We start from the raw sequence: 20,252 nt of genomic DNA, 5'->3' as shown, positions 1-20,252 counted from the left end.
GCACCCATTGCTTCAAGGCAGCTTCAGGTACAAGTTTCTCACCAGCTTTTGAATCTCTGATCTGTTTATCTTCTGAATAAATGATAGGTCCTGCTGTCACATTCAGTCATATCTCAATAGGAGAACTAAAAACAGTTTTATAATTCTGCACTGGAGCAATTACTTCAAAAATCATTCTTAATTGGAAAGTGGATAATTACTATGCTACTAGGCAACTTGCAGGGCATTTGTAAAATGGTCTGAATTGCCACTCCCCTGAGTCAGGGCAGAGGCCTGCTGGCAGGACTGAGGGCAGTGCTGCTCCTGCACAGCCTAGTATTGTTCTTACGGAAAAGCAAAGGGCTTTAGTCCTGAAGTACTCAGCCTGCCATTCTGGCCCCTGGAGAGCAGGGCTCCACAGGATTTAATGGGAAGATAGGTTGAAAGTGTCTGGCACAGGGAAGAAAGGCGTTATGAGGAATAATTATTTGCACTTTAATTGTACTTTTTATCCCTGAAATTTTGCTTTTTCATGCTTCATGCTTCTTTGTTGAAATGGTTACCTGGGCTTCCCAGAAGATTGCACTGTCTGTTTACTTAGGATAGCATCTATTTGTGTGCCACTAGCTCTTTTGACTTTTGTGTTTCAACGTTTCCCGAAGATCAAAGCTGCTTTTACAAGAACTGGGGAGACACCATGCTGGACTAGGTCCTGATTCCTTGGATTTGTTCTTATGCTATTAGCAGTAAATGTCTAGATGGTTTCACAGCCATACTATCAATTTGCTGCACTGCTTAAGCTGTGGGGACCTGGCACTAGGTTCAACTCTACTGCATTTATTTTATTGCAAACATGAGTTAGAGAGAGAAGTGTTAAAATAATGGATTGTGAATGTCATCCAGTCTGTATAAAGTCAGCACTTTTAAACGCACAAGCTAGAAGCAGCTGTACTGATGCAGTTAACCTGTGCCTTAGAGCTAATATCGCATAAAAAGTGATACACTCAATTCTTTCATGTGCGGTCTCTGAATTCTGCATTATTTAATAGCAAACTGGTCTCAAAACTGAAAGTTATTGGCCAGCTTTGGAGGCTGCTTTGTGACATGTGCTTTAACTTGTGCTAATGAGACGGCTGCTTGAAGACTAGGCTTTGGCTGCAGCTTATGAACTGCTTAACATAACACTTTGGAGAGTAAATAGACTAACTACTCTCACTACTGAATCAAATACTTAACTGCTGCTTGGTTGTTCACTGTTCAGTGACTGCTGTGTTTGATAATGTGGCTCTGTTCACCAATTTCAAAGCTGTTTCTTGCCAAACATGCAGCTTAGCTAAATGCAGAAGGAACTGTTCTTTTCACAGCATTTTGTTTATTGGGAGAAAGAAGAATAGCTTGGGAGAAAGGTGTACTGGCATGCGGGCTTCAGTTCCTGACAGTTCTCACAGAAAATATGTGTAGATGTGTAGCCACATCTAGATACAGGTGTGCTTATAACAAAGTGAATTGTATTATAGAGATCAACAGTGGAAAGTGTTTCAAGAGGGTACATGCGCACCATGGGTACTGTACAGTAGTTGCACATCTAACTCTACACTGGAACATTATTTTGGAAAATGTGTGCATTTCTAAGGAAAATGGTCTGCCCCCTGACTGTTTGCTAAAGTTTCTGTGTCTTTCCACTAATAACATCATGGTGAAACCAACTTTAGCTGCTGTAGCCTGCATTTACAGAAAGTCCAGATTTGTGGTAATAAATATAAATTGTTTTGTTCTTTTTTACATGACAGCTGCTAACTACAGTACTTCAAGCTTCTGGTTTCTTCTGATTTTCATTCTCATTAATGAAGCCTACATACACTGCTGCTTAATGCTAACTTCTTGAAACTGAAACTTGCTTATTTTCGCTCAACAGTGGAAGCCATGACTTTCCTGCCTACTGAAGAGTGTATCAGATATTGCTTAGGTAAATAATTGGGTGGAATAAGTTCTCTCCTCCTCTAGCAAACTGGGTAAGAGGAAAGCAAGTCTCAGACTGAATAACCTCATAATTGTGTTATTAATAATAAATAAAAAAGATTGTGGATATAGATCTAATGGAAATCCAGATGTGTACAGTTACATAAATGTGCTGTAGAAATGGTTAAAACCAAACTGGCATCCTGAGGTTCATAACACCATAGCTGGGGAAAGTTCCTTTGCTAAAACTCCGTAATGTCTAATTGCGGGTTTTAAAGTAAGATTATTCTGAATATTTGGATCACACTGTTGGGCAGAGGGGGTTTTCCTGGACTACCTTGGTTGTGTAGAGGCCTTGTTCCTGGCGAATGGCTTGTGAGGAATTGAAGAAAAATGTGTTGTTTGTTCCTCTTCTTGGAATGGGAACCACAGGGCACTTCTGGTATCCATCAGCTGCCAGCAAGTTACCCTGCTGTTCTCTTCTTTTGGCTGTCCTTTGCATTACAGATTGTTCCAGGACAGCAATGGAAGTGATTAAACTTTCAAAAAGGGCAGAAGGGATCCTTACACTGTTCTTAACCCTAAACCATCGCACTCAGCTGTTTTCAGCAAATGCTCCTTGGAGTTTGGGGACTCTTTTCAACATGAGAGATCTTCTCTCAGAGAACCAGTGCTGTTGTTGTTCTCTTTAGTGTTTATACAGGAGCTGTTTATGTAGTAGCTTGCTTTTGAGTGTGAGGGCATTGCCCTGAGCATGCAGTTGCAGGCCTGCATCATAGAGGGAAAGGAGACTTTTACCAAAGTGCTTAAAAGCCCCAAAGAAACTATTAAGAACAGGATAAAGGAAGAACAAAGCTTACACGGTGGGCCAGGAGCAGTCAAGGAGCCCTGACTTCTGCTTATTCTTATGCCACAGTGAATAATAACTTCTACAGGAAAAAAGAATAGTGTATTACTGCTGGGAGGGGCAGGAGGAAGTGAGCACTTGTTCAGAGATTTCTCTGTTAATGTACTAAAAGAACTTCATGAGGACATTGAATCTACAGCGGGAAAGCAAGTTCCTGAATACTAAGCTATACATAGTAGCTATACATATGTATGCATCAGTGTCTTCCGATTTAGTACCAGTAGACTGAAATATGATAACTTCAAATGAACAGTTTCCTACATTTGCAGTGCTTTAATGTATTGTTTGTAGATTCTTTTATACTCCTTTAAAAGGGCATGGAGTGAAATTCTTGAAGACTTGAAAAAAAATAAAACATTGCAGCAGTGGATTTTTCTCTTACTATTGAAATTTTTATTCCATGACAGTGGTCAATGTAACAATCCACAATGAAGCAGAGATAATGCAGGGAACATAATTGCTGATGAAATCTCCCCCCGAACCATTTTTCTACTGCTCCTTGACAACACTGATTGAATTATACTGTTTTCATGCAATTTTAATATGAAATACCTACGTGCTTGATCTTTCCTCCTTAGGATAGGCAGCAGAGTATATATCCTTGACTTTTTTAGGGGTTCTTTGGTTTTCTGGTACTTGTGATTTTTCCCCAGGCCGCCTTCTTTTTTGTGAAGACAGGCTAGAGCAGAAACATGTTTTTACGTATGTGATCCTGTAGGCATACAATAACCTTGCCAGAAACACAGACTGATGGAAGCACCAAGTCACACCTGCCACGTGAATCATTGCCCTTTCATTTTCTTGTTCCATGCTTCCTGTGCTGAACCTTCATAGAAATAGGTCTAGACAGTTAAGCATCAAACTGTAACAGTAGTTTGCTCACTAAATACTGCTATGGTGGTACTCTTTTCATAAGGACTGTGAACATGTAGGCTAATGTTTACACTTCACAGGCTGATGACTGAACTTTAGCATATGAGACTCCAAGACTGTCCTATCTAAAGAAAAGTCTCCCTTCTGCTTCCCATTGTGTGGATTTCAGAAAAAAAAGGGCAGTGTTGAGTGGTAAGAGCAAGTTGGTAGTATGTGTGATACCTCTGGTATTTTTATGCCTGGTGGTTCACCAGCAACATAACAAGACCCACTTGCAGAGTCACGCCAGTTTTGGATGCAGTGTACCAGTGGAGATAGCTCTTGCTTTTCTACAACTCATCTAAAGGTGAAGCCTTGCCTGCCGCTGTAGGGCAATCCTCTGCTAATCTGAGGAAATCCATTTTGTACGGGTCAGTTGATACAGGCAATGATCACTTCACTCAGACTGAGATTTCTTCCTCAGAGGTAACTTGGAGGGTAGTGTTAAGAAGACAGACCACTGTCCTCCTCACTGCTGAGATTAAAATGTGTTTGCTTTGATCACAGCTTAGTATTTTATGGAGAAACATACACTTATCTGTTGAAATAGGTGAAGATGACTCTCAGATGTTTCTAGCTTGTTAGTTCATTTAACATATTACCTACTGCTACCTAATTTATAATGGATAAGTGTGTTTTGTTTATTACAAGGCTGTAACACTCATTTGGTTCAAGATGCTGCCTTTTAACATGTTGAATGGAATATTTAGATGGTGGAGAAAGCTAAATTGTGAATGACCCTGATATCTGATGAGGATTTGAGGGGGTCTGTCTGGCATACTAAACCGTAGTCAGTCTGTGATTCCTCTGAACACTTAGCACACTGATCTTTAATTTTTTAGCTCTTACAGCTCATAGTATTTGACCTGATCCAGGAAAAGCATCAACTCTTAGCTTTTCCTAATGTTTGCAGAAAGATAATAGGAAGAAACCACACTTAACAGAGAAACCAAACAGGGAAAACATCAGTCTGGGACTGTACTCTTATAGAGACAACTCTGTATATTTCTGGATTGTTTTTTGTTTGTTTTTTTTTTAATAATCTTTTTCATAGAAAGCCTGTACCAAGTGTACACCCTTTCCCTGTTATGTTCTTTGTGTGTGTATCTATTTATCTATCTATGCATTGCAGCTCTGCATGGAAATAGCTTTTAGGTGCTATCTTAAACTCAGCTAAATAATGCTTATTAAAAATTAACTTCAAGCATGAAAATTCATCTCCCTCCCTCTTTTCAGCCACAGCCTATTATGAAGGTTAGTGCCTAACTCTTCCTTGCAGCAGAGCTGCTCAATCTTTATGACCTAAATGTATCTAGGGCATTCTGCAGCAGCTCTAGCCCACTGTGTGGCTATTTTTGGTGATGTAGCTTTTGTCTGGCAGTGCTGGGGAAGGATGGCATATGCTCAGTGCTGTGCATGTGACTGAATTAAGGGTGAATGATGTGATTTGGTTTTTTTTTTAAAAAAGGTATTTATAAGTATTCTTTTGAAAGCTCTGTATAATGTTAAACCCCATACAAATTGAATATGCTCAGCTGCATGAGTTTTCATTTTCCTTTTTCATTTAATTGTACGCTTAGTGGGCTATGCATTAGAAAGGGGACTGGCAAGTTCATTTACCCTATATGTCCGTGATGAAATAGCTTTTACCTCCTCGGGCCATGTGATCTGGACTGCAATGTGAATGTATCAGAATACACAAACACTGCTTTTTATTTTTAGAACCATTTTAGCAGGGGTGGACAGTAGTTTAACCTGTTCTCTCATAAGGTTTTAAATTCTCTTTTACAGTCAGTACCAGGATGGTTTTGGACATGTTTTGAATGAGCTTGGGTTTGTCTTTATTTGTGTGTTTTCCATACTCTGTGTTGTAGCTCAAGGGGACCACTTGCAGAGCAGGTTATCTGCTCATCACCTGAACAAGGATGATAAAATTAATGATAATTGATCTTTAGTATTCATAATCAAAGATAATTAATGCTTACACTGTTTTGAGTTTGCAGCTCAAACTACACAGCGTTTAGCAATTTAGCTCTCTAACATTCCATGAAATCTAGTTGTTTCAGGCTCGCAGTTTCACAGGAAGAGCTCTAAAGCCTTTAGTTACTGTTTCTGCCCCAGGGTAACCAGGTTCCCCAGCAGAAATTTGGGGCCAGTTGTGGGTCCGATGAGAATGCTTGCATCAGAATCAATAATTTGAGTGGGGAATAGAAATGTTTTCATCTAAAGATATAGATCCAGGTTGTGAGAGGCTAAGTGAAGTTAGCAACCCTGGGTTTATAAGGCTTTGGCAGGACCAGATGTTCAATCCCATTTTTCCAGGCTCTCTGGCTGTATCATAGCCATAAGGCTGCTTTTTGTGTTTCAGCCCAGGTTTGTCAGTGGTGATAGGACAGAGCTTTGACTTCTGTGGGCCTTTTTAAGCTCGCATGAGATGGCCAGCATGTGGAGTGGGTGGGAGATGCCCTTGTGCCCTACATGAGTACAGTAACTGTTCTGGTTAAACAAGTGATTATTGTAGAACCAGAGTGTTTATAAGCTCTTAGTCTTAAAATGGGAGGTCTAACAATGGCATGATCTTGTTGGAGTGACAAATCCGATTTTAATTATATTGTAATAAATTTTTTATAATAAGGGAAATTTAGAGGAGAATTCTGTTTGGTCATATTACATAGACCTTACAGTGCAAGGTAAAATATTACAGAAAACTTGACACTAGCACAGGCACTTCTTAAAATCTGGATTGAATGCACTATTAGCCCTTTTTCTCAGGACAGGGGAAGTAATATAGCAGTTTCTGTTAAGCTGCTTGCAACTGATTTGTCATAATATTGGACAAAATGTTGATATTAATGACTTTATTCTGCCTTTTGAAAAGGCTCATTTGTTATCAAGCCAATAGAAACACATCAAGAGTTACCTGAAGACCAATAAATGTTAAAATGCCTAATAGTATATCCAATAACCTAAGAAAACAGTCCGTACATGTGCAAAAATCCTGCACTAAAACTAAGGTCCTATCTCAATTTACTTTTTATCTGAAATGCATGTTGAGTTATATTTAGTATTGCTGTAACTGATCTTTGCACTGAGCTGTTTAAAAAGGAAAAGGGGTATTTTAAACTGTCGAAGGATTGTTCAAGGCCAACATGGAGTCTCCACTGTCATCACTCTTCATTTTATTTTGGAGGCAGGTTGGAGCTGACTGACCAAGGCCTCCATCCCAGGCGCTGTGTTTTGAAATAAGAAGTGGGGCAGTGTGGTAGACAGCTGCCAGCACCAATAACTCGTGGCTTGAGCTGCTTAACAGAGGCTAAGCCCACATCTATTGATGCAGAGCACAGGGAAGTGCTCGGCAGACTTCTCCCCCCTCCCTGTTCTTGCATATAATCTCGTGATGCTGTGGATGTGACAAACTCCATTTTGATCAGATGTTTGGCCAGAAATGGTGAGAGCAGGTCAGATGTGACCTCAAAAGGATATTTTGATGGCATGCCTTTTGGACACTTTCTGAAGCTGCACCTTTTCCTTCTGTGACATCTCCTCCTTTCTACTCTGAGTCTGCCTAACTAGTGGCCTGAACTTTTTAAATGTAGGATGGGAGGCTGAAGCCATGTATGTAGAGTGATATGGATCATGCAATGGATTCACAGTAGACCTCTGCAGTGCAAGTGAGTGTACAGCACTGAATATAATGGACAAAATAGGTAAGCACCTTGCTCTTTGTATTTCCAGAAATAATCCTTTTAAATGGCTTCCCAATTAAAATTTGTAAATGGAAAACACTGTCACCTCTAGTTGCAGTGTTCTTCCTTTGTGCTATTATTGTCTAATTAACTGTAAGGAGTCTAATGCAACACAAGGTGTTGCAGAAGAGTAATCTGTGAATACACTGACCTTACGATTTGATTTTTGAGATACATTATCAAATTGAAGGTTTTATTTTTCTTCAGTGTCTGCTGTTAACAAGCAAGTAGTTCACTACTGAGTGTTTTCCAAAACACCAGATTGCTTATTTAAGTTGGCTTCTTGGTTGTGAGTACCCATACACTTGATATATAGAGTGGTTATGTACTTGCTCACATCATTCAGTCTAATTAGTTTTAACTCCAAATTTGTAAGACTGATGGAAACTGCAAGACTGGGTGACAATATGTAGAACAGGAAGGGGCCTGTGTGTCTGTAATAGTCTTTTACATAATCTAGGGACTGCAGTAGCTAAAACAGCTATAAAACAGCATCCCAATTCCAAAAGTAGTAGCAAGTTTGGTATCAGAATGTATCTTTCCTTTATCCACCCTGGGCCAGACAACTGGAGAAAGATGTTCTGTGGTGTGAAGTTCCACTTAAGGAGTTCTTCCATGAATGGGGAATTAACTGTGTGTTTTGTAACTCTTAATCTCTTTAGCTCTTCAAGTTTGTACATGCAGAGCATGAAAGCAAGAGTAGTATTTTGTGTTTTCTCCTCTACCTCCACTCCATTTATTTTTCTGGTGAATAAACCAGCAAAAATTGTTTAGAAAAGAAAAATCTTTCTGATGAAGATGCTTTTTTGCTGTCTCATTTTGTCATTCAGCATGTCTGTTTTCCTCTTGAGTAGTTGCCTGCTGTGTGTACACTGTAAATTTTGAGTTATGACACGTGGGTGTCCTTTTTGTTTGCTATGACTGATCTCTGAAATAATAAATGAATTGTTTTTTCCCTTTGCTATAAATACCACTTAACATACCTGGAAGTAGCCTGATACTGAAAGTAGATTGATACTATCATGCGTTCTATGTGCAACACCCTCACCTGAGTGTTATCTCCCTTGATGGTGTTGGCAGCTCACAGTCCCTGTACAGATGTGGCTTTTCATCTTCTGTATCCAAAGTGCGAACTGCAGCAGGCTTTCTATTCTTTTGGTAACTGGTGTCTGGCATGTTGGCCTCCAGAGCTAATGTGGAGGAGTGGAAGCCAACATATATCCTGCAAACTGTGGGGTTGGCACTTCCAGATGTTGCCTTGTGGTGACTGCCCTGGCACGCAGCAGTGATCAGTAAGTGCTTGCCCATCCTAAGGTCTAATTCCAGAGAACGCAGCCCCAGCATAGGTTGTATGTGTTCTCATTGCACAATTAGGGGTCCTAGTAAATGTTGCCTGTTTTGATGTCTGCAATTTCTTTCCATGCGCTTAAATAGCAGCTAAAAGTAAATTGAGTGGAAGGTTCTTCAGTCTCCAAATCATGTTGTGACATTATGAGAATGAATTATCTGGAGTTTTTTTGGGTATGTTAAGGGGGGGGGGGCAAGTGAAACTTAGTCTTCCTGGAAATAAAGGATTGCTAGCACTGTCTGATGGCTTACTACTGTACATTTTCCCTGATGGTTACAAGAATTTCTCCCTTTTCTTAATCTTAGATTGCAGGCTTTGTCTCTGGGATAGTGGAGGATTTAGGGAGAGGAAAGAAGGGGATGCTGAGGTGTAGAGTAACTGTGTGGGGAGCAAGCAGTGGAAGTTGAGACCACCTACTTCACTTTAATTTTAAGCACAATTGTGAACTTCAGATGTGAAAGGCTGATGCTTTGTTGTATCACTGCCAAAATCTGTAGGAATTGAATTCATCTGAAATATTAATGTTGGTGCAGAAGCAGTGGAATTCTGCAGCTATCAGATAATGTTGTAAATTAGAAATCAAAATGTAATATATTAAGAAAAATGTTATTGGAAGATCTGAACAGAGACAGCATTTTATTATAAGGTCATGATGGAATGAATTGATAGAAAACAAGGCAAACCTTTATGCTGTTATAACTTATGCTGTTATATCTTTTAACCAGTTATTTTTAAAAACAAACAAACATAACGACAGAATTACCACATTAAACAGGAAATTCCTATATTTTGGGGCTATTTTAGCATACAAGAAAAACATGCAGCTGCTATCAAATTCAGTACTTATAATGAAAAAATATTACAAAGTGAGGTTTTTAGACTTCTCTTGCTATTATCCAGTGCTGTCATGTACTTCTAAGCAGTGTTATGAAATCAGAGCTGCTACAGTTTTTAAAAGGTGTGTACAGTGACCAACATTTATTAACCAGAAACAAAAGCAGAGGGCAAGGCTGTATAAAATGCTGAAAGAAGATGAGGGAAGTGGCTTGGAATAGCTTTTATATTCACAGGCACGTTTCTATATGCATCTCCTAAGTACTTGTCTTCCCTTCCCCCTGGCCTAGTTGCAAAGCAGATCTGTATTAACAGAAAGATGGCATTGAATAGGGGCAACTATAAAGCTGCTGTTCCTAGGAAATAGGAGGTTTAGCTGTTTATCATGACTTTTCAAAGCTAGGGGTCATGTAATGAAGTGTATTTTCACTTGTGTCCTTTATTCATGGTTAAGGAGATGCGATATTACTAGATTGAGAAGCACATCATTTGTCTTTGATAAAGAAACAACCTATTTGATCAATTAGGAATTATAATGTTTTTTTCCTGTGGTTTGTGTGATGGTTTGGTTTCGTTGTTTGTTTCTGGGGTTTTTTTTTTTTTGTTTTGTGTTGTTTTCTTTTCTAAGCAGTAAGATTTTAAATACACATCTTGCCCAGCAGCCAAACAGCTGGGAGAAAAGACATTTATTCACCTGCATGATATAAGTATGCAGCTGATTGTTCTTTGAAAGTCTGCCGTAAATTAATGAATTAAATGAGACCTTTGGATTTGGTAACAGATGTTCCTTGAAAAACTTCAACATTATGCAGTCAAACAAAAGAAACAGCGTTTGAAGGTGTGCCATTTTGGAAATTATAATTATGCTATTAAAGCCTAATGACAGCTTAGACATAGCAAGTGCCTCCTTTAGCCATGGGAAAAAAAAAAGTGGAGATGTTAAAAATGTCTCTTACTTGTAGTTTTACTCTTACAATAATGGTTTGGGGTTTTTTGTCAGAGGACATCAATAGGCATGGTGAACTTACAGGGTCATCCAGCTTTGACTTTCAAGCTTAGGTGATATTTTTAAAACAAGGTAGCTGAAAAAGCATCTGAAATGACTCTCTGCTATTTTTAATGTGTCTAGCACTTTAAAAAAATCCATGTAATCCTCTTGAAACAGATGGCTGCAGTGAGTCAAAATCCCACGCTAGGATTTGGGCTTTACCTGGTGCTGAAACCAGTGTCATGACACAGGGATGCATCACTGAATTTGAAGGTGAAAACCTACTTAAAATTTTTTGAAGTGTTTGGGGGGTTAAAAAAAAAAAGGCGGTAGGGAGCTGTGGATTTTCTCTGGATTTTGGGTTGTCTTGATAGTTTTATTTTAATTTGTGTTGTATCATACCGTTTTCTGGGCTGTATTAGAATGTGGAAGTTGGTGTTAACTTACTGTTCCCAAACTTTTCTTCTGTAAGGGAAGAAAGATAGGAAGCTAAACTCTTTAACTTCTTCAAATGCTGTGAATACTTGAGCTGCTTAATTGCTGGCAGGATTCAAACTGAAGCTTTTGTTTGAACTGTATGTGAGGATAAACCCAGAACACTTTGGGGGGCAGGGTTGAGGTGAGGAGGAAGATGTTGGTATTAGTCTTCCTGAGAACCAAAGCTTGCCTTTTCTTCTTTTCTTTTTCTTCTTTTTAGCAGGACAGCTGGCTCTTATCTATAGAACTACAATACTGTCTCTAGAGATGGTGACAGAGCATTGGTGTTCTTGTCCAGATAACTGGAAATAATTTAATATAGCCAGTGATTAATGGAAGGAACACTTACTATTTTAGTGTGCTTGTTGCCTGTGCTTGTTTGATGGTAAAAGGAGGCAAATGAGTGGAAGGTTAATGTGTTGACACACATTCAAGTTTTTACAGTTAAGTCACTTAGTAGCTAAAATTTATCCCTGCTGCATTCCAGCAGTTAACCAGAGATTAATTTGAGCCAACTAGACACAGAAACAACAGTCTTTCCTCAGATTAATATCTGAATTGCACCAAAATGTATTTAAACTTAACAAATACAAAAACCTGTTCTGATTCTTCTACTACCCATTTATAAAATACATACACTTAAAGGGAATATCCTGTGTTCAGCAGTGATGGAAGAGCACAGCACAAGTATGGCATCATTGGGTATTGCCCAGCTACTCTTGAGGATGCATGTGCACCACTGTTGCTCTCTGCTGTCAGTTCTCTGCAGTACTTGAGTACTTGCGCCTGCCTTCTCACTTAGTTTTGTTACCAACTTCAGCACTCAATTTGCTGAAATTGTGTACTAACAGAGAAATCTTCAAGAGCTTGGTAGCAGTTAAAAAAAAAGGACCTGGACTGTAGTGTGGTGACTGTAGGATTTTGGGGTTTAGACATGAAATTTTAATGTGGTGTCTTGAGATACATTCCAAACTTTGTTGTGCTTCTCTAGCTATTGTAACTCCTTTCTAACAAAGAACTTGCCTTTCCTAACAAGTAGAAGGACAAAATGTATGGTGGAGTATGGAAGGTTTTCAAGAGATGACAGAGATTCTTCACTGAAAGCTGAAGTCTGTCAAGCTGTTAGCTCACAATATCTGGAGTTTCTAAGGCTCTTATTGCAAAGCCTAGTTTAGTGTTCTCATTTTATTTCTCTAATATCTGCAAATAGCACTTTGAGAAGAGCAAGCATATAAATAACTAGCTTTTCTGATGACACATTAGACTTCAGCATCTTCTTAGAGAGACCATACACATATGAATGTCTCGGTATTTGGGGAGTGTTTCTGCTGCCTGATAAAATTTAGGGTAACTCTAGGCAATTCTTAAGAGTGCATATAGGAGGGGAGAGCTGATCTTGTAGATGCAGTCACCTGAGAAGCTGAGTTTCTCTGAACTTCAGTGACAGGTTGCTCTTAGGCATGTTGCCACATGCTAGATTTAATCTTTAAAAAGCTAGTGATGTGACACAGATTTTTCACCCCACTCTACTCAGTTTACTGAGAGAGCTTTTCAGCTTGGTGACATGCTCCTATTCTCTATTTCTTAATGCTGCTTCAGCTAGTCTACTAGCATCGAATTGCAGAGCAAGCAAAGAGAACATTAAAAGGGATATTGGGACAGGGAGTAGGAGGTTTGAATGTGTTACATCCATTAGGAATGTCCTGAACAAGAAGTATTACTGCTGGGCCTGCCAGATGAGTAGTTCAGAAACTAGGTTATTGTGAAATAACTTGGTACTGTTGCAGCCACAAGTTATTTGTGTGGTTTTAGATGAGGAAATTACAGTGTATTTGTGCTAAAATGTGCTATTGTTTTGTGCCATGATAAATACAACATCTCTGCTGCTTTAATCTATACTTATACAAAGGTGGAGGAGATAATGGTAGTTTTATGAGGCCAGATTTGGAGGGGACACTCAAGCAACTGTGCCTAATTAAATCACCAGTAAGTCTTTTCAGCTGTATGAAATACAGCCTAATCCTGCAGACTTTAGTAACATGAATGCATACATGGAAGCAAAGATGATATTCCACAGGACCACAGCAGACCAAAATGTTATACTTAAACATGGCATGTAAATAATACTCTAAGTGGTCAATGAGTCTCAGGCTTTTCCTATACTTTCTGCAGGTTTCATACAGTGTCTAAGTGAGACCTAGGCCCCCAGGCCTTGCAGCCACTGTTAGTAAACTCTTTTTGCTTAATGAATCTGTGGCCCAGACTCCAAGAGGCTCAAAAATCTGTGCATGTTGTAGAGCGTGCTAGTATGCTCATTCAGTTTGACAGCCTGGAGTCAGTGCTGTACCTGTGTTTTATGAAGCCTGTTCATCTGTTCTGGCAAAAAACATCTTAGCTATTCTGTCTAGTCATGATGAAACATGTATTTGCAATAGTAGAAGCATCTGTAAAATAAAAACCAAAACAAAGAAATAGAGGTTGTATTTACTGGGAGCTTTCCTCACTGCTTCAGCCTTGCAGCTCTCTGATACAATGTTCACAGAGCTTCTGAGGGCTGGTTTAGTGTAGAGTGTGTATTAGCATCAAGATCTGCCCTTCTGTTGTTAAAGACTGCTACTTCTGTCTCCTGGGCATGGAGGTGGATGTAGAAAGGGTGAGGATGGGAAACAGCACAAAGAAATTTGACTCCCTCCTCTTTCCCCCTTTTCAAGCCTGAGCTTTGCTTTCTACTTCTTTTTCCCTTAGAAAGGCTTTACCTCACCGTTCAGTGACTGGGCCCAGAGCTCCACATGCTAATGTATAGGGATTGCATTATTTTCTTTCCCTTCTCCAGATCTCTTAATTAACATTTACACTGCCTAATCTACACAGCTCTGCCTGCATGCTGTCTCTTGTCTCAGCCTCTTAAGAATTTGATAATTATATACCTTGAAAAAAACTCATTTGTATAATCATCTTGCTAGATTCAAAGCTCTCATGCTCATTCTCTAATTTCTTTTGTGGAAAGACAGAATATGGTCTTATTGAGGGCAAAACTAGGAATGCATTCAGTGCTAGCTTTTGTGACTTTGGGGACTCTTAGAGATAGCTGGAGCTGAAACCTCTTCCCATTAGATTTTCTCTACCTTGCAGAAATGAGGAGGATCAGTTTTGAGTAGGAGATTGAAATATTTCTTGTTTGATGCTAGACAGTTTTACATTTCCTGATTTAACTCAGTGTTGCTTTATTCTCAGTTGGTTTCATCTTCAACCAGTCCACAATCAGCGCAACATGAACTGCTTTTGGAAAACATCCACTCTATGTTTGCCTGTTTCAATACTAAACAAATACAGCAGTAATATAACAAAATCATCATAGAAATAATCGAAATTGTATTTCTAAAACGTAATCTCAGATTAAACCACTTTAGGATGTTTGCTGCTATTTGTGTTATCTCTAGCCTCATACACAGTGTACTAGCAACATCTGTAGCAGTAAAGAGAAGATGCAGTTGGACCTTTCTTCTCCAGAAGCAAAATTATAAAGGCAAGTACACTGCTGCAGATGGTTTTTTGAAGACCAGGGAAAAAGAAATCAACTCAAATGAAAACCCCAACCACAGATGAGAGCTGCCAACTGTTATGTAAATGTAGAGAAATCCTTAGAAATCTGCGCTGTCTACATTTTTAATATGCCATTAAGCGCTTAGCCTTGGGGAGGGAGGCCCACATAAGGCTTTTCTCCATCTTCAGAGTTAGTAGTTCAGCAACTGTTTCTCAGCTGGTCCGTTTAAGCCTGAGCGCATGTAGTGAAAAGAACTCTTTCTTGGGTTTGTGTGTGGTTCATTGAACAAGGTGGCTGCTTAAAACCAAGAGTGTTTAGTATTGTATGTCATGTCACCCTTTGCTTTTACCCTAGCTGACCTTTCAGCTGTGCAGAAGGGAACACATAGAGCAATTAATCAGCCCATGCTTATTATTTCAGGTCACTTGCATGGCTTAGACAAAAGGAGGAAGAGGAATATAAATGCAAATATTCTCAAGCATTTGCTTTTAAGGGTAGGATGAAGCATGACAACCTGGGATGCCTGCTGTGTTCCAGTGAGTTTTGGTGGTGTTGAATGTAGTTGGCTGGCTGACCACTGCTTGGTAGGATCAGGCAGAGCTGCCTCTGGTTGCCGCAGCTGCAGGCGAAGGGGATGACATATCTTCATGGCGGGATTTAGGGGCGTCCTGAGGTAGGGGGTGAGATGGAATATCTTGGGTACTTCTTTGATCCAGAATGTTTTGTGGTAGGAATTGTTAATAATTAATGATCTGTGGAATGCAGTGAGCTTCAGATCTTATCAAGCGTATAAGTGTCTGTTAAAAACAATACAGGATACTTATGAAGGTTCTTGTATAAATAGAGGAAAAAGCCTATGGCTGATTATTTGTTCAGGGTTTCGTGTGCTTAGAGAGCGAAACTCTCGTAAGACTTGTTTTAAAAAAAATTATGTGGAAAAATGGTAACTGATCCCATGGTAGCACTTAGACACTAGTGAATCTGGGACATATTTGGACTTCCTGAATGCCTCTTCAACTCTTAGAGTTCTTTCTGATTTGTAGGTAGCTCAGAGGAGGCTATAGTTGTTACCAATTCTGTCTTACCTTACTTTCCTGTTTTGTCAGACAGACCTAGAATAAGCCTGTTCTGTAGCAGTTACAGATCCCCCAGTCAGTTCAGACCCAGCTCTGATGAAGTCTGAATGTGCTTGAGTTTATGTATAGGGGTCTCTTGGCTTTAAGAAGGCTACAGATCTAAGCTTGTGTTTTGATTGCTGCTATTATGCAGAGAAGTTTTGAACGTATGCAAACATACAAGCTATTTAGCTTCCTAAATATGTCATATAAGCTGACTCACACTAGCACTGTGTGACTGTACTTGAAGTACAGTGTCCTTTTCCCAGGTTGCTTACAGTCTCTTAATCATTACAATATCTAATCCCAGATTAGATGCTGATGAAGAACAGTTTCCAAAACCAGTCATGGTATTAATTAGCTCCCGACCAAATGACTCAGTAGCACATCCTTAAGAGATTTCCTTGGAACATCCATAGAGGATTATTGTTCTAGAACACCTGAGAGCATCACAGACAAACTCATCTAAATATAACATTAATTCTTCTAAGGGGAAGATCATGTAAACACCTATATGTTTTGATTTGGTTTTTTTGAGGGGTTAGTTCTTTGTTTAGTTGGTTGGGGTTTTTTTATTGGTTTGTGGGGGTATTTTTGTTTTGGTTTGTTTTTTTTTTGGTGATGTTTTATGTTGTTGTTGGGGTTTTTTTTGTTGTTGTTGTTTGTTTTGGTTTTTCTCACAATATTACCAAACTTCTCAAATAATCATTCACTGGCATGTGTAACTCAGCACACTACCCGAATATCTTTAGGGAATTAACAAGTTCTGTGCCCTTTTCACTAGAACTTCTATTCTTTTGAGGTGGCATGATACTGGTTTGCTCTTAAAAATATATTACTTTATTCCCTTATACACTAGGCACAGCTCTGGGGAGAAGAATGAAGTGATGAACATCCTGCAAGTAGAAACAAAGTTGCTTAAGTTTAGCAAGGTCTAATTGCATAGGTCTAGTCTTCTACCAAAATTAAAATCTTATCCATTTCTGTTAAGCCTGTAAAAAAGCTGGACTGCCTTAATACTTATTATTTCACATTATTTAGCAACAGAAATCAGGGAGGTTTTTATTCAGGAAAAGAAGTGTCAAAATTAACTCCTATTCAGGATCAAATCTCATTTGTTTGTGAGACTGTTAGTGTCCTTAAAGTAAATTCAAATGTAGACAAAATGAATTTTATATATAGTGTGCAAATTAGAATGATAGAATCACAGAATAGTTAGGGTTGGAAAGGACCTTAAGATCATCTAGTTCCAACCCCCCTGCCATGGGCAGGGACACCTCACACTAAACCATATCACCCAAGGCTCTGTCCAACCTGACCTTGAACACTGCCAGGGATGGAGCATTCACAGCCTCCCTGGGCAACCCATTCCAGTACCTCACCACCCTAACAGCAAAGAATTTCTTCCTTATATCTAATCTAAACCTCCCCTGTTTAAGTTTTAACCCGTTATCCCTTGTCCTATCACTACAGCCCCTAATGAATAATCCCTCCCCAGCATCCTTATAGGCCCCCTTCAGATACTGGAAGGCTGCTATGAGGTCTCCATGCAGCCTTCTCTTCTCCAGGCTGAACAGACCCAACTTTCTCAGCCTGTCTTCATACAGGAGGTGCTCCAGTCCCCTGGTCATCCTCATGGCCCTCCTCTGGACTTGTTCCAACAGTTCCATGTCCTTTTTATGTTGAGGACACCAGAACTGCACACAATACTCCAAGTGAGGTCTCATGAGAGCAGAGTAGAGGGGCAGGATCACCTCCTTTGACCTGGTCACGCTTCTTTTGATGCAACCCAGAATACAGTTGGCTTTCTGGGCTGGGAGCGCACACTGAAGCTGGCTCATGTTCATTTTCTCATAGACCAATTAATTTATTGTCTCTCTGCAATCTCAAGTTAATATTACTTATAGTTGCTTTCTAATCTAGATGTAACAATAGCAGGATGTTTAACTGGTATAGCTAAATTTAGACTACTCTAATTTGTAGGAGGTTAGGAGGAGATGACTGCTAGGACTTCCTACTGCTGATTGAGCAGGTATGAGTATCGGTTCACTGTGACATTAATTACTGTGAACTATGTGTATTTTGAAAGTGCATGGGTTTGGGATTGTTTTCTGTTAGTGACTTTTGGAACTTCAAGAATGGAGGGTAATTTAGCATGGTGGCACTGATGAGGCCCTATCTGGAATTGGGCAGTGTTGTTCAAGGCAGTATAAGAGTAGCAAGCAAAGATTTCTGTGTCCAAAGATCTAAAAGCTTTTAAAGCTGTGTGAATGTTGAACAATTTGCAAAGGATTGTGTTTCTCTTGATAAATAATTTAAAAAGCAGTCGGCTGGAGAGCTGTGGTGGTTAGGATACTCTATATTTTTTACAGGCAGCATAGTTCCTGTCAGTATTATGTGAGAGCACTGAAAGAATTGTAATTCAGCAAGGAAGACCTCTGCTTCGTCTTACTGTGATGGCAACAGCCAGTTCCTCAATCACTTGTTTCCCAAGGTCTCAATGAAGATCACAAGCTTATTTTTAATGTTGACAATTCATATTCAGCTTCACAGTAACTTTAGACCAAGAAGTCATGAGACCTTGCATTATTTCTTGCTTTATTCTTTTCAGAATCTATTTTTCTGCTTTCTAGGCCCTGAAATACAACTGTTCCTTATCCCTTCCTAACCTACCCCAAAATAAAGCTATTTAAATTAAATTATATACCAGTCTTCCCATTCATCTGTGATGATCTGAACTTGTGAGGCTGAGTATGGACAGCAGAGTAAACATCCAGCCTGGGAGGGAATCCACCCCCAGACCTGTTGGTCAAGCCATGGGGCTTGTCAGCCGAAGAGCCCTGAGAGGCATTTTAAGCCTAAATTTACTGGATGAAGGAGGAAAAAGTAGGGTGGACAGGTAAAGAGGAGAGGCTGTGCTCTATATAATTGCTTGAAAAATTGGAGCTTTGTCTTGGGGAGGTGACAAGACAGTAGAGATCTTGTGTGTAGGGAGCACAGATAGTGGTGGTGTCTGCTGCAGACCTCTGACTAAGAAGAGGGAGCTGATTCTGCTACCTTTAGGCAGCTGGAGAATCAGTTGCAGGCTTGTAGTATTCAAGGGTGTCTCTTAACCACTTTCCTAGAAGGGCAATGCAGCTGGGTGCTGGAAATGAGTTCAACACATTCCGGAACAATTCTTGATGTAAGTGATCAGTGAACTGACTAGGGGACATGCTCTGCTGGACCTGCTACTCACAGATAAGAACTGCTGGATGATAACACATGTAGAGGGCACCTTTAAACTGCTGTCTTGCAAACCTTGATTTTGCAGTGTTTTGTCTCTAGTTGCATCAGCTTCTGGCGCTGATGTTCTATTAAAAGCAAGAGAAATGCTTGTTGGAAGTAAAAAGTGCTGACGACTTTGTTGTGGTATTTGTTTTTTTAATTGCAAAGCTGGCACAGCAATAGGTAAGCACTAATGAAAGTAAATTGGCTGGCATTCCAGTTTTTTGAACTAACGTTTTAAAGTTTCTCAGACAGAAACAGAGTACATTGTGTCCTTTATGGATAGATGTAATATGAATCCTAATTGTTCAGAGCAAGGACAGTAATGTCCTGGAGTGGCCTGGCTGTGCTGATCAAGGGCTGTGGACCAAGGTGATCCTTCTTACAAAGCAGCACCCTGTCTGACTGTTTCACAGTAACTGACTTTAAAACTTCCCTTGTGTGAATGAAGACAAATCAGTAAGGTGGATGTGCATTATATTATTTTAGTCACATTCCATAGAGCTTTATTAGCCTGGAACCTCACTAGTGGTGAGCTACTTGACTGCCTGGACATGTGGAAAATACTGTGCTCTCATAGATAATAAGGATGAGACATGAGTTTACCAAGAATGGGTGTCCTGAGATAAACTGGTAACATACCATGTCTGCTCTGGAAGAAATAATTTTGTCTTCACTGCAGAAGTGTCTGAGTCTGGTTGCACTAACAGCTAGGCATATAGAAATAGGAGTTTAATTGAAAGATAGGCAGGTACATGATATGAGCAACTTCAACCTGATGGTCATCTGATTAACAGGAAGACAAGCACTGAATAAGTAGACTTATGGAGCATGGCTGTGATGAAGTAATGCTCTGCTCTCAAGTGAAACTCAGCATAGCAAATTATTCTAGCCTTGGTTCACTGAAGACTGGCAGAATGATGGAAAGTGCTAATGCTCTGGTCTGGAGCTCTTTGCAATTGGTGAGACTCTATTAATTACAAAAGCTTTGTCTGAGATTTTAGTGGGAGTCTGCTAGTGTTTCATCTCAGAGTTGGTAATTTTGAGTCTGTATTATAGTCCTTTGTGATGACAAATACTTATATGAAGGATTGCAGCAGGCTTGATGAGTCTCTGCCTGTGGAATGGCATTCATAAGGGCAAAGCTCAAAGGATAGCCTTGTAGGTAAGGCCATT

General features: G+C 39.7%; 1 protein-coding gene across 4 annotated transcripts in view; it reads left to right on the top strand.

Moving 5' to 3' along the window:
- The window catches only part of MAP7 (microtubule associated protein 7), a 111,522-nt gene that overhangs the window by 27,256 nt on the left and 64,014 nt on the right, over positions 1-20,252 (top strand). The window contains exon 1 of one of the 4 annotated variants that reach the window (XM_031053995.2): positions 7,378-7,464. The exons of the other annotated variants lie outside the window; for them this stretch is intronic. Coding sequence (XP_030909855.2) covers positions 7,452-7,464 — 13 coding nt within the window. The 5' untranslated portion in view covers positions 7,378-7,451. Of the gene's footprint in view, positions 1-7,377; positions 7,465-20,252 lie in introns of those variants that run through there. 4 annotated transcript variants of the gene reach the window in all.

This window comes from Melopsittacus undulatus, chromosome 3 (genome assembly GCF_012275295.1).
Source record: "Melopsittacus undulatus isolate bMelUnd1 chromosome 3, bMelUnd1.mat.Z, whole genome shotgun sequence".
In the NCBI taxonomy this organism is placed as follows: Eukaryota; Metazoa; Chordata; class Aves; order Psittaciformes; family Psittaculidae; genus Melopsittacus; species Melopsittacus undulatus.
This window is presented reverse-complemented; position numbering and strand designations above follow the sequence as displayed.